At 48.4% G+C, this 13963-nt stretch overlaps 1 protein-coding gene across 2 annotated transcripts in view; it reads left to right on the top strand.

Annotated features, from left to right (window-relative positions):
- SORL1 (sortilin related receptor 1) overlaps positions 1–8943 on the top strand; it is a gene marked incomplete at both ends in the record, with an annotated part of 42371 nt that extends 33428 nt beyond the window's left edge. For both annotated transcript variants that reach the window (XM_082296858.1, XM_082296857.1), the window contains 14 exons: positions 315–484; positions 743–855; positions 1161–1265; positions 2169–2241; positions 3359–3441; positions 3699–3795; positions 4378–4562; positions 5032–5151; positions 5231–5395; positions 6173–6347; positions 6780–6886; positions 7778–7970; positions 8082–8294; positions 8876–8943. In XM_082296858.1, the coding sequence (XP_082152984.1) occupies positions 315–484; positions 743–855; positions 1161–1265; positions 2169–2241; positions 3359–3441; positions 3699–3795; positions 4378–4562; positions 5032–5151; positions 5231–5395; positions 6173–6347; positions 6780–6886; positions 7778–7970; positions 8082–8294; positions 8876–8943 (1867 nt within the window). The remainder of the gene's footprint in view (positions 1–314; positions 485–742; positions 856–1160; positions 1266–2168; positions 2242–3358; positions 3442–3698; positions 3796–4377; positions 4563–5031; positions 5152–5230; positions 5396–6172; positions 6348–6779; positions 6887–7777; positions 7971–8081; positions 8295–8875) is intronic.
- Between the last annotated feature and the right edge of the window lie 5020 nt (positions 8944–13963).

Below are 13963 nucleotides of genomic sequence, written 5' to 3'. Positions count from 1 at the left end.
TTACTCAAACACTAAAGTTGTTAAAGTCTTTTTTTTTCTCCACTTGGGCCTCATCTTTGTGGGACCATTAACAGCCAGAACAAAGATAACAAATTTGAGCACAGCAGTTGTATAAAGCTCAGGGGCTTATAAGTCACCAAGCCATGGTTAATTCAGGCTTCCCAACAGCATCTTTTCAAGATTGGTGGTGTGGCTTTACCAAAAAGAAAAACGAGCAGCAACCTTTTAAAATGGTTCCATTTTTCTGGCACAATCTGTGTGTTCTGTGCTACAAAAGCCCATCCTGACGGGAGGGGTGTGGCTCTCTCGCGCAGGATGGTCGGTGAGAGCATCTGGAAGATCTTGGAGACCCACAGCAACAAGACCAACAGCGTTTTGAAAGTCCTCAAGCCCGACTGCACCTACCAGGTGAAAGTGCAGGTGCAGTGTCTGAGCCGGGTCTACAACACCAACGACTTCATCACGCTGCGGGCGCCCGAAGGACGTAAGCAGAGCTGCTACTCCCAGCAGTGCCCTGGCAGGTTGCTGCTGCTTTGGGCTAAAAAGTAGAGATATCTCTGCTATGAGCAAAAAGGGTCTTTCCATAAGCTTGGGAATTGTGCTGGATGGGGAGAAAGGGCCATCCACCCCTTTTTATCCCGATTTTTCAGGGAGACGCTGCTTTTCCCCGCACGTTCTGCGCACACCACTGCGACTGGCACCAATATTTCTCTTTCTCACTAATAATTCTCTGTTTCTCTAGTACCAGATGCTCCCCTCAACCTTCAGCTGTCCCTGAAGAAAGAAGCTGAGGGTGTGGTGATGGGCTGGTGGAGTCCCCCCGTGAATGCCCACGGCCTCATCCGGGAATTCATCGTGAGTGCCGCTGCCCGTTGGGGCTGAGCCCAGCTCAGTGGGGTGGGGACAGCAGCACGGGCTGGCTTGCCAGCACACAGCCAGCTGCAGAGAGGGTGGGCCTGGAGTGGGACATTTTGGGGAGGAAATCTGCTGGGAGCATTGGGCAAGTTGGGAGAAGCAATGCTGCGGGGCTCCACAGCCCTGGAGTTCTTCATTTCTCCCTTTCTGAGCTGCCGTGCTTCTTTCTGCCAATATTTTGTCCCAGAGGCACCTGCTGACCTGTGGTATTTTTGAGCCCTCATGCCTTGTTTTGGTGCTCCTAGGTGGAATACAGCAGCAGCGGATCCAAGGAGTGGTCATCCCTCAGAACCACCAAGAACTACACGGAGATCAGGAACCTGCAGGTCAACACTCTCTACACAGTCCGAGTGAGTGTTTCCAAAGCTCTCTCTAAGTGAGCTCTCATACTGAGTGGCCCAAGTCCTGCACAGCCAAGAACTTGCTAAAAAACCATCTTGTTAAAGCCCTGCCCTTTATGGCAACCCACACCAGGGGCTTGGCATTTGCACTGCCAATGTCTACAGTTCCAAGGCCCTTGACTTGCTCCTTTGTCCCAGAAGGCCAGGCTGGATGACAAAATCCTCCCTGCTAATTGCCCATTCCAATGTCACTGGATTGCACTGGATGTGGGCCAGAGATAAATTTGGTCCTTGGTGTATCAGAGGGAAAAGGAGCAGATCTGCCTGTGGGGAATGTCTGCACAGGGGAGAGGCTGGGTAATTATAGACAGAAGTAATAAGAATAGGAAATGAAAGTCTGCACAGCGAGCCCTGGGAAATGTGTGCTCTGCCATTGTCCAGCCTCCCGAGTTCTTGGGGAAGTTCACAGCGAGGTGGGCTAAAGCCCCTGCTCCAAATCAGTGTTATTCCCACAGCTGGTTGGATCTTTCCTCTCATGGCGTTCCTTCCCAATATAATCCATTCCCAAATAAATCTTTGGAAGCAGATTCAGTGCTCACATGGACTTCCCTGGCATGGTTTAGGGCCCATGGAGCCCCAAGCTCCTTATCTCGATGGGCTCCTCAAAGATCTCGTAAGAGAGCAGTTATCTGCAGTGAAGCTGCAGCTCCCTCCTCTTAGATTCCTTTAATTGACTTTAAGCAGTCGGCTTTAGCTCTGCATTAAGCATTTTATTGCCGAGTAATTAAGCTATTGTTTGCTTCCAAGTCCTTTTCCCAGGAGCCCTGCCAGGTCCATAACCTTGCTCTAACCTCCCGCTCTGTTTGCACTGTACGGTGTTGCTCATATTCCCTCACCCTCTCGTTTCCAAAGGTTGCTGCAGTAACCAGTCGAGGGGTGGGAAATTGGAGTGAATCCAAATCCATAACCACCATCAAAGGCAAAGGTAAATGTTGCTGTTTCGGTCAACTCAGACAAGGTAACAAAAATCAGAGTATCAGCCTGAAGTATCAGCATCCACAGCCACCTCCCTGTCCTTTATTCTCCCTGCTGAGCCTTTCACACTGTTCAACAGCTTTGCCCTTAAAAGTGGCCTGTAAAAAGTGACTTTTTCACTCAACCTGAGCTGCCTCAGAGTTTGGTGGCGCATCTGGAGGGGTCACTGACTCCTCCTCTGAGCTCTGTGGCTCAGAGGATGGATGTGCTGCCCTGGAAGTGGGCGAGGAGCCTGTTCCCTCTCTCCCAGGCTGCAGACAGGTTCCCTCAGACTTGTGTAGGCCACAGGATGGACAAGAAATTACCAACTCCATCACTCTCACCCTAAAAGGATGCTGGCTCATCCTTCTCCCTCTTAGGTCACAATTATTGTGGTTCCTCCTTTAGGTCTAGACCATAAAAAACAACCACAGCTCCCAAGAACTATCATAACATCAAAGTGACAGCAGATAAATTCAAACTGCACAGTAAATCATTTCCTTCCCAACCTGTTTTGGTTTTTTAAAGAAAAGCCTTTTGAAGTCGTTTGTATTCATGCCAAGTTTTTCATCCAAACTTATGTCCCTGCATCAAAATTGTCTGCTAATTTGCTAGATGGAAGAAGGGAAAGGAAACACCAGGCTACTCAAAGTGCAGGATTCAGATAATGTGAATTACCTGATGGTTAGAAAAGCAGAGGTAAAAAGAACAGAAATAACTTCCACTTCAGATTTTGCACGAGTGTTTGGCACCGACAGCTCCTGACCTCCCTCAGCAGCTCCTCGGAAGGCCAGGAGCTGTTAGCTGGGATAGGAGCTCATCCTGCTGAGTTCAGAGGGAAATCCCTTTGCCCAGACCCCTCCAGTTCCAGCCTGCACTGAGCAGGGCACAGATAAAGCAGCTTTTAGGTAGTTCACTTAAAAAATTACATCAGTGTCTTCTCTGAGGGGAACATGTCTTAGACAAGGTTGGGGCTTCCTGTTCTGGGAGCTGGGTGTTACCACAAAAAGCTGTATTTTATCTCCTCCCAAGAACTGTTTCTATTTCTTTGTGCTGTACTAACAGGCCTTTTCTCTCTTTCCCCCCAGTCATCCCTCCCCCTGTCATCCACATTGAGAGCTACAGCGAGGACTCCATAAGTTTCAGCCTAAAAATGACCACGAATATCAAGGTAAGAGTTTTTCCCTTTACCTCTGAGCTGGGTGAATGGTGAATAGTGGCTGGGAGAAGCTGCCACCCACTGAAGCATTGCAATTACCAGTTATTTCATGCCAAATCAGTTCTTACTGCTCCCAAACTGCCCCGGGGCTCTTAATTGGGATGGAAAATACAATGCAAAGACTGTCAGGGGTCTGACAGCAACCCTGTTTCCCTGTGTGCAAGCACAGCTGAGCTGATGGCTCTGTTGTGTGTCCTTGGGCTTGACAGGTCAGTGGCTACGTGGTCAACATCTACTGGACATTCGATACCCACAGGCAGGAAAAAAGGACTCTGGTCATAGAAGGAGAAAAGTCCATCCAAAAAGGTAAATTCTGCACAAAATGTGAAGTTTTGCTTTGGTCAACACCCAGCAGAAGGATTAATGGGAGGTTATAGGATTATTTTATTTCTTTTTTTGTTTTGCTACTGGTTGTTTCTGTTTAAACAATTCTGTTTCTATCTGGAGAGGACAAAGCAGCAAATCCTGTTTTGAGGACCTGGAGATTTCAAGCAGATTTGGGATTTACCCCCAGAGCTGCACTAGTCCTTTCTCATCACATGGGGTTTTGTTTGTTGTTCCATCTCTAATCTGCCAAAGGGAGTAGGAACAGAACAAGCGTTTCTTGGGCTTGCATACAGCACATGTCCCTGTTAACCCCATTTCTGGTTTGGAACAATCTCAGTGTGGATATGGGAAATCATCCGGGCCCAGGAAAGCACGGGCTGGGTTGGATGCCAGAGTATCAGGTGCTTCTGTAGAAAGGAAATTACTCCAAAGGAATGGAAGCACGGCCCAGGAGAGGCAGGCACCCATCTGTTTGCTGCTGCTGCCCCTTCCCTCGTGCTCTCACCCCGCCCTCGCCGTGCTTTGCCTCACCTAATAGTGCCCCTTTCTCTTCTTGCTCAGTGGCCAATTTGACAGCACACACCCCCTATGAAATTTCTGCTTGGGCTAAGACGGAGCTGGGTGACAGCCCTCTGTCTTTTGTGCATGTGGTGACCAGTGGCACAAGGCCTGCGTCCCCAAGCCTCAAGGCCAAGGCCATCAACCAGACGGCGGTGGAATGCAGCTGGACCGGCCCCAGGAATGTCGTAAGGCACCAGCCCTTCCCTCATCAGCCACCCTGGGGTCTAGCTCAGAGCCTCAGAGCAGCACAGAAAACCCTGAAATCAGGATTATTTGTTTGGATTGAATTCCAAGGCCCTGAAAATTTGGGGGAGAATGAGGGAAAGAACCTCCTGCCCTTTAAATAGAAGCAAAGAAAGGATCCTTGTCCATTTGCTCAGCCACTGATGCAGTGAGAAGTGGCTTAAATGCAGACAGCACAATGCTCCAGCAGCCTTTGAATCAACTGCTGGACCCTGAGCTGAACTCAGGGTTTTGGGTTGGGAGTTCAAAGGAAAGTGGGCAGATTGACCTTGGGCAAGAGAGAGGGAAAAGCAGGAAAAAGGGTCCAGAAGGAAAAGGGTCTTTGCTTTATGCCCCTAAAAAGTGGCAGCCAGTGGATGCTCTGGGCCGTGCCAAACCCTGCACCATCCCTGTTGCGCTCTCCCTCCTCAGGTCTACGGCATCTTCTACGCCACGTCCTTCCTGGAGCTGTACAGGAGCCCCCACAACAGCACCACGAGCGCCCACAACATCACGGTGCTGGTGCAGCGGGACGAGCAGTACCTGTTCCTGGTGGGCTCCCTTCCTCCTCTCCCTGTGCCTGCCATGGCTCCACCAGGACACAGCCCTGACCCCTGTGCCTCCCTCCCAGGTGCGGGTGATGTCTCCCTACCAAGGCCCCCCCTCGGACTACGTGGTGGTGAAGATGATCCCGGACAACCGGCTGCCGCCACGGCACCTCCACTCCGTGCACACCGGGAAGACGTTCGCCGTCATCAAGTGGGAATCGCCCTACGACTCGCCCGACCAGGACATGGTAACACCCCACAGAGCCTTCTCCTGTCCCTGTGCATGCAAAATGCTGGCTCAAAGACAGAGCCTTGCCTTTCTTCCGCTGGAGAAAGCCTGAGATCTGATCTATGCTCCACATAAAATCGTCATCAAAGTGCTGACACCTCCGAGATCTTCATTTCGTCCCTACTGGCCCTTACCTCAGGGCTGTAATGTTTAAAAAGAGCCAGATCTGGGATATCTGTTGCTGATTAAGTCTAAAAACAGCCCTGGGCATGTGCCAAAACACCTTTCTGGGCTTTGGCTTTGCCCAGGAGGGTAAGGCTGGGCTGGGGCACTGCCTCCTACCCCAACAAAGCCCGGTTCTGTTCTCTGCCACGCTGGCGTACGCTCAGGTCTCGCTCCATCGAAGGCCAGTCATTTTCTCAGCAAGCTTTCCCCTCCCATTCTGGTCCAGAGACTTGAACAGCAAAGGTTTGGAGGTATAAATCTTCCCAGCAGAGCTGGAAACTCTGACAGGGTTCGTGTTGCATCCTTGTGATTCACTGAGAAATACAACCTGAGGTTTTCCTCCTGCCCTCATCTGTTCCACCAACTGCATTTTCTGTATCAGTAAATGCAGATTTTTGGGCAGGGAACCAGAGAGAGGCTTGGAATTTTGCTTCCCAGGCTTTCTGTAAAGCTCAGCCTTGGTTTAAAGCAAATTTTACGCCCCCCCACCCCCGTCTAATGTCCTACCACAGTTTTGCTGAAAGTCTGCAGGAAAGTGAGATTTTTTCCATCCATTTCCTCCCCCCTCCAGCTCTACGCTGTGGCAGTTAAAGATTTGGTGAGGAAAACAGATAAAATCTACAAAGTGAAGAGCCGGAACAGCACGGTGGAGTACACCATAAAGAAGCTGGAGCCAGGAGGGAAATACCACGTGATGGTCCAGCTGGGGAACATGAGCAAGGAATCCAGCATGAAGATCAACACAGGTAAGGGCCACGCCGCCCATCCTGTGCTGCCTGCAGGCTGGAGGAATGGTTCTGCAGCTCTTGGTCCTCTCCCACGGCCAAAGCCCAGTTTTGGGAGGCCTCCCAGGGGAGGTGATTACACCCCCAAACAACAGCAGTGGAGAAGAAGCCTCTCAAGTGATATCCAGTGTTTTTCTCCTGATAAATGGAGATGGAAGAATACCCATTTGGCTGTGTACACACCACCAAGTACCATTACGTTCCTACCACTGAAAAACTCCTCCCAGCTTCCACGCCACAGCATCCTCTCCCCCAGCACATCCCTTTTCCAAGCAGAGTATTGTGCTGATCCCTAAAAAAATCCACTAAGTTTCAGAAGTGACTCCATTCCTGTAAGAGAAAAGTGCCACCAGTGCTACAGCCTCACCCACTGCCACTTTTTGTCCTTTGCAGTCCCCCTGTCTGCACCGGACGCCTTAAAAATCATCACAGAAAACGACCATATTCTGCTTTTCTGGAAGAGTTTGGCATTGAAGGAAAGTAATTTCAATGAAAGCCGGGTAAGTTTTGCTGTGCCTCCTGTCCTACAGAAAACCCCGGGGCAGAGTCACTGCAAGGCTCCTTCACAGACTCTGAAATCCATCCTGTCCTTGGGGAGCCCTCTAAGAGAGCTCACTAAAATTCGTGTCACGGCTCAGGCTCTGAAGCTGATAGATCCAATCAGTCACCTTTTAGGAACATAATTACTGTCCTAGAAAAGGACAATTGTCCCTTGTGTGAAAGGACTGGGAATAGGATGCTGCCCTGCCATGCCAGGAAGTCTGAGAATTGTCATTACTCAGAGTTGGATAGAAAATTTGTGAAATGTCTGTCAGAGCATGGGCAGGTAGAAAACTGCACCAAAAAAGCCATCACCCCACTGGACTCTGTGCTTGGGTGCTCTGAGGTGGAGCTCTAAGGACAGAGCGGACCAGACTGACCAAACCAGAGTCGTTTAGGTTGGAAAAGATCTCCAGGACTGGGTCCAACCTATGCCTGATCCCCACCTTGTCACCAGCCCAGAGCACTGAGTGCCACATCCAGTTGTTTCTTGAACACCTCCAGGGATGGGGATTCAAACCTCCCTGGGCAGCCCTTCCAATGTTTAACAACCCTTCTAGTGAAGCAATTCCTCCTGATGTCCAACCTGAGCCTCACCTGGCACAACTTGAGGCTGTGTCCTCTCATCCTGTCACTTGGGAGAAGAGAAATCTCTCCTCCCTGAACTGGTCAAGGTCCGTGCACAGCAGCAGGGGTTCCTGGAGGAGGCTCCACATTTCTCCCTCCCAGCTGACAGCCCAGCAGAGTTCATCAAAGCCAGATCCAGGAGGAAAGCCAAGTTTCAAACCCCTTTTGGAGGGAGCAAACCCACCCTCTGCAGCCCAGTGATTTGGGGCTTGTGTCTCCCTCAGGGCTACGAGATTCACATGTTTGACAGCCTGATGAACATCACAGCCTATCTGGGCAACACCACGGAGAACTTCTTCAAGGTGTCCAACCTGAAGATAGGCCACAACTACTCATTCACTGTGCAGGCCCGGTGCCTGTACGGGGGGCAGATGTGTGGGGAGCCGGCCACACTTCTCTATGACGAGCTGGGAATGGGTGAGTCCCTATTTTTTCCCTCACCCTCCTTAAAAACACTCCGGGAAGCCTCATAAATTCTTTAGAGGTGTGCAGTTGGTACAAGCAGCACCTGTGTCCCTCCCTCACCAGGTGAAGACTCCTCTGCCACCAAATCCGGCCGCCCCACGGACGTGGCTGCCATCGTGGTGCCAGTGCTGTTCCTGCTGCTGGTGACCCTGGGCATCGGCTTTGTGGTGCTGTACATGAGGCACAGGAGGCTCCAGAACAGCTTCACTGCCTTCGCCAACAGCCACTACAGCTCCCGCCTGGGCTCAGCCATCTTCTCCTCGGGGGATGATCTGGGTGCGTGGCCCCTGGTGGCATTTGGGGACGTGAAATCGGGGGCAAGAATTAATTCTTTTATCGTGGTTTGGGCCGCTCTGGCATCACAATCTCTATGGGTTTGATCTAAGAGTACAAATCAGGGAATTACAGAGTTGTTAAATTTGGAAAAGACCTTCCAGACCATCAGGTCCAACCAGCAAAAGTTTTCCCAACCGAACATTTTTAGCAAACTTAAACCCCTCCTTCCAATGCAAATCACTTAAAAATGCACTGGGGACGTGAAATCAGGGTGAGAATGAATTCTTTTATCATGGTTTGGGCCACTCTGGCATCACAATCTCTATGGATTTGATCTAAGAGCCCAAAGCACAGAACCATAGAATAGTTAAGGTCGCACAGACCTTTTAGGACCATCAGGTCCGACCGAATGTTTTCCTAACCAAACGTTTTTATCACATGAAACCCCTCCTTCCAATGCAAATCGCTTAAAAACAGAATGCAAAATGTATATAAAAACAGAAATATAAACCCCAGAAATATAAAATGCAATATAAATGTTGAGGGCCCCCAAAGAGCTCTTTTTTGGGTTTGTTTTCCAGGAGATGAGGACGACGAAGCCCCAATGATAACTGGATTTTCAGATGACGTCCCCATGGTCATCGCCTGAAGCGCATTTCTGACTGTACAAAACCAAATGGTGTAAATATTTTATTTGATAAAAATAGTTGATTGTTTATTTTAAAAATGCACTTTGAGTTGCAATACGTTATTTTTATATGGGCCAAAAAAAAAAGAAAAAAATAATAATAATTTTAAGAATACACTTTGTAGTAATCAACTGTGAATTGCAGACTAGGTTGGTTGAGTAACAAATTGCTTTGATTTAACATTAATTTAGTCTTACAAGGCTATGCTTGCTGGGCATGCTTTTAAGTCTGTGAGATATTTTCCGTTGACTAAATTGGCTACTCGTTTTATTTTTCTAAGACAAGAATAAATTTATTTAAAAAAGGAAAAAAATTCAGGAGATTATATATGTAGAGAGAGATAAGTAATATAGTCCCTGAAGGTTTTGCTTTTACTTTAGGACAAAAAAAAAAATCCTTTGGAGTTTGTTTTATATGAAAGTATTTTTGTTGTGTTAATTTATTGGGAAATCTGCTGCAGAACAGATTTCCAGAGTCGTCAGACATTGTACACATTCTTGTGTAGAACATGTGCCACTTTATCCTGCAAGGCACTCGTATCTTGGCATCCCCATCATTGTCCTTGCCATGATAATAAAAACCCTCATTTTCACATATTTTTTTCTCCATTATACAAGACCCAGTCTTTGAGCAATCTTAAGGTACCTCGGCACATTTTTTAGGGATGAGTTTTGCTTCCTGCTGCTGTAGGAAGGCAAAAAACATCCCCACACCAAGATGTGCTGCCCAAACCCCTCCTGCTGCTGCCCCTGCCCATCACACGGGGCTTAATTAATCTGGAGCTTACAACCACCACATCACTGAAACAAAAAACTGCCACTTGCACCTTAAACCACATTTCCCAGGTATTTAGGATACCCCTCCTCTGTGGAGCTTCCCTCAGATGCCAGCACAGTGGTGGGACGGAAGGGGGAGCCTCCAGTGTGTGCAAATACAGATTTTCCACACTCACACAGAGCAATAATTACTGAAAATTTAAATTAATTTGGTCCACAGCAGGGATTTGATGCTCCCTCATTGGAATTTCCTAAAAGCAGCTGTAGTTTTACCTACAGCTTTAGAGATAATATAAATACACACACACACACACGTGTTATTTTCTCATCTCACGTTCCCAGCAGACACAATACTGGCTGCAGAGCCAAATGCAAATGTCTGCTTGCCACTGTTTGGAGCTTTTATTTTGTGACAGCAAAATGTGCATTTCACCAAAAAATGTGAACCTCACCACTACCTGCCAACCCAGGAGCACGACAGGAGAGGATGTTCAGGGCTCTCCCCTGTCCGTGCTCGATATATGCAAAACTCCTCACCAGGAAATACAGCACACTGTCTTGTCACACTGTTTTTGTTAAAAACAAAGGTATTTTTGCAGTGTAAATTAAGTTATAATTGCAGTCTTCCTACAGATGAAGTGAGAGAGGCCAACTATGTTTTGATACACGACTGATCCGTTTAATTTCACAATAGAAAACTGTATAAAAAAGAAGTTGAAGTCTGGATGGTTTGATACTCTAGAGAAATACTGACTCTATTTTCAATTACTGCTGTTAGCATTCCCGGTGACAGATTTTTTTTCCCCCTCCCAAAGCTGGGACCAAACTGGAATCAGATTTTTGTAAGTAGCAGCAAGCTCGCAGAGTTGCAGTATTTTTACCTTGTCAGTGCATCAGGTGCTGCTCAGGAGTTGAAATTTTGAGTAAATCAACCCAGTGCACACAGCACAGTTTGCCTGGAGTTACAGCTACACAGAGAGACCAGACTCTGACCCAGAGGCTAAACGAGTCTCAAAAACATAAATCAAAAGATTTTATGCAGGAGAGGAAGCCTAAAAACAGAGATAAAGAGTACTGAACCCCTTCCTTATAAAGTACATATTTTTGGCACAGGTAAATGAAAATTGCAGTGTAGCATCCCAAAATCTGGTGCCTTTCTGCTGAGGGTTAGGAGTGGTTAAATTCTGATATTTTACTCCCCCAGAGTGAATCCTGCTGCAGTAAGATGAGCAGAATTCAGAGTTTAGCCCATCTCTGTCTAGCCAGATGCCAAGGGGGACCCTTGTAACCACTTTATATCCTGCAGAAATCCCTTGGCTGGAGGTTTCCAAGCATCCCCTGGGGGACAGGTCACTCCTGGCCACTCCAAAAAGCTCCTGGCTCGGGGACACTCGTGCAGAGCCCAGCATTTTGGGGTAACACTGTTCCCAAAACCCAACACTCTCGGTTAAATGTAACTCCCTAACACAGCGTGGGCAGAGCAGAGCCCTCTGTGGAGTCACCCGTGAGTGCCCAGGGGTTTGGGGACACTGCAAAGCCCTCGTGGGCACAGCACTTAGAGCTGTCCCCAATGCTCCCAGCCCTCCCCTTCACTGCAGAAATCACCACTGTGCTCTCAGCAAAGCAACTTTCACAGGGCTAGTGTATTTTATATAGAGAGAGATAGAGAAGTCTGGGCTCCAGGTGGGGAGTGAGCGGCTTCGATGAAGTTCTGGGGTAAATTGTATATTTTTATGAACTTTTGAAGCACGGAATCTTGTTCACGGAGACAGGCAGGGGGTGGGAGGGTTCTGCTGTAAATATGGCACGTGGATGTGGATGTACATTTCGTTCTGGTTTCCTTTCAGCAGCCTTATGCAATGTGACATGACTGGCTACCCTAAATTTTGGGAGGTGATTTGGGTTTACTTTGTAGGAACCCAGTGAAATGCTGGGATCCGTATGGAAAACAAGAAAAGGGTATGGAAAATACCCTGGTTAGGAGGAACTTCCACCAGTTAATTTGTGTTTGCATCCATTTCAGATGCCCACGGGTACTCTCAAGTCCGTTTGAACAAAAGACTAAGGTTGAACACTAAAGTCTGTTGAGGTTTTGGACCGTGAGGCTTCTTTTCCTTTGGCTCAGACTTTTTGTGAGGGGTGGTTTTTTGTGTTGGAGCTTTGGTTTTTACAAGAAACGACAAGGAGGTACCATTTCCCAGACTGGAGACCTGACACCTATTAAAGGTCAAAAAAAATGCTCTTTTCAGTCTGAGTAAATCCCTTCTGAGGGTTGCCAGCTCTGTAAAAGCTCCCTGAACCCAGCGAGAGCAGAGCCCACGCTCTGGGCGCACGCAGGAAGCAGCTGGAGCAGGAGCTTCCAGCCCCTCTGGGGTTTGGCTGAGGGCCTGTACCTCAGGAAAACTGCAAGAGGGATTTCTGAGAGGGGTGAAATTCGGGGTAAAACCCCCTGCCTGCAGGTATTTGATGTGCAGAAGGGCTGGCGTGCTGCAAGTTCATGCCCCGGCTCACCCTGCCCTAACTTGTTCCAGGTGCTCCCACCTTGACACAGCCTTAGCAGGAGACAGCTGCAGGCTCAGCCCTGGGAAAAGCCTCTTTTCCTTGGACACAGATGGAGTTACAGACAGGTTTGGGAGCTCAGAGACAGCCAAGAAGGGGAGGGGAGAGCAGAGAGACAGAGCTGGCTGCCAGCATCCACGTCTTGTGGCCTCGTGGCCAAAGGACTTTCGTGTTTGATGGTCACCTTGGTGGTCATCACATTATTTCACTCCTCCTGTTTCCAGAGTGTCCAAAACCCTCACATTATCCGCCAGGGAACCCCCACCCGAGCCAAGGAAACTCTCCCTGAGCAGAATTCCCATTCCTCGCAGGGCAGAGCTCAGTGTGAGCATCTCCATGCTCGGAATCAGAGTATATTTAATGACAAACTTCACCTACTCGCTGATGGAAAAGTAAAATGTCATTTTTTCAGGAAAAAACCCCTTTTCTGAAACAACTTTCAAGTCTCCTTCAAATGGACTTGAGGAGGGAAATGGTGCAATAACTCAGTTACTCTTGGACCCCGAGAGCATCTTCGTTCCTGGAAATAGCTGCAACATTATAATTAATCCTTCCACACCTGCATCAGTCCACAAGCAGCCAGCCTCTAATAGAGGTAGTGTCACCTTTTAATCAGGTTCTTTAAGTGAAGTTTAATGTTGTACTATTTGAATTGCTACTCTGTGTCCTTTGGTTGGTTTTTTTTTTTTTTTTTTTTATTCACTGATTTCTGCTATGTATTATTGCACAATTTTGAAGGAAGTTTTGTCTGTCAATTTTTTTTTTTTTTTCCACTTAATGATAATAATAAAAATGGATTGGGTAAACAAAACAGTTTCTGGTTTCTGAAATTGTTACCCAGCCTCTGTGTGTCTGGTGCAGGAAAAAGGAGACTTTTTTTCTGAACATATTTTTGTTTTACAAAACCTAACAGGATCATAGAATCACCGAATGGTTTGGGTTGGAAGGACATTAAAGCTCATCTCATTCCACCCCCTGCCATGGGCAGGGACACCTTCCACTATCCCACGATGCTCCAGCCTGGCCTCGGACACTTCCAGGGACCCAAGGGCAGCCACAGCTGCTCTGGGCACCCTGTGCCAGGGACCTCCCCACCTTCCCAGGGAAGGATTCCTCCCTGATATCCAATCTAACCCTGCCCTGTGCCAGTTTGAAGCCGTTCCCCTCCTGTCAGTGCTCCCGATCAAACTGCAGGGACGGGACAAGGGCGCTCAGAATCAGGAAAATTGAGCTTTGTGCCGAAGGAGCAGCAGCTCCTGAGAGGTGCCACCCTCATTCCTAACGCGGTCACGTCTGCCTGTCCCTTCCCTCAAGGTCACCAACACCCCCAGACACCCAGACATCACTTCCAGCCTGTCCAAGCTTCACCTCCACGATTGCACAGCACCACCTCCCACGTTATTTTCCGTGCTTAAAACCCATTTCCACAACAACCCCCGTCCCTGCACGGTGCGTGTGAAGGTACAGCCGGCACCTGGAGAAATCCAGCAGGATCTCTGCTGGCAGGGAGAGGTAACGAGCAGGCAGCAGCCTCTTCACACGTCCCTCATTTCCCAGCCCGGATAATTGGAAAGGCAACATGTGATCTTGGTGGACATAATTGAGGCGTGCGAGCATCTTAAGTGTTGCGCTTCATTAACATTTA

This window comes from Coloeus monedula (assembly GCF_965178545.1).
Source record: "Coloeus monedula genome assembly, chromosome: 25".
Taxonomy (NCBI): Eukaryota; Metazoa; Chordata; class Aves; order Passeriformes; family Corvidae; genus Coloeus; species Coloeus monedula.
The sequence above is the reverse complement of the archived record's forward strand: the minus strand, read 5'-3'. Positions and strand labels throughout refer to the sequence as shown.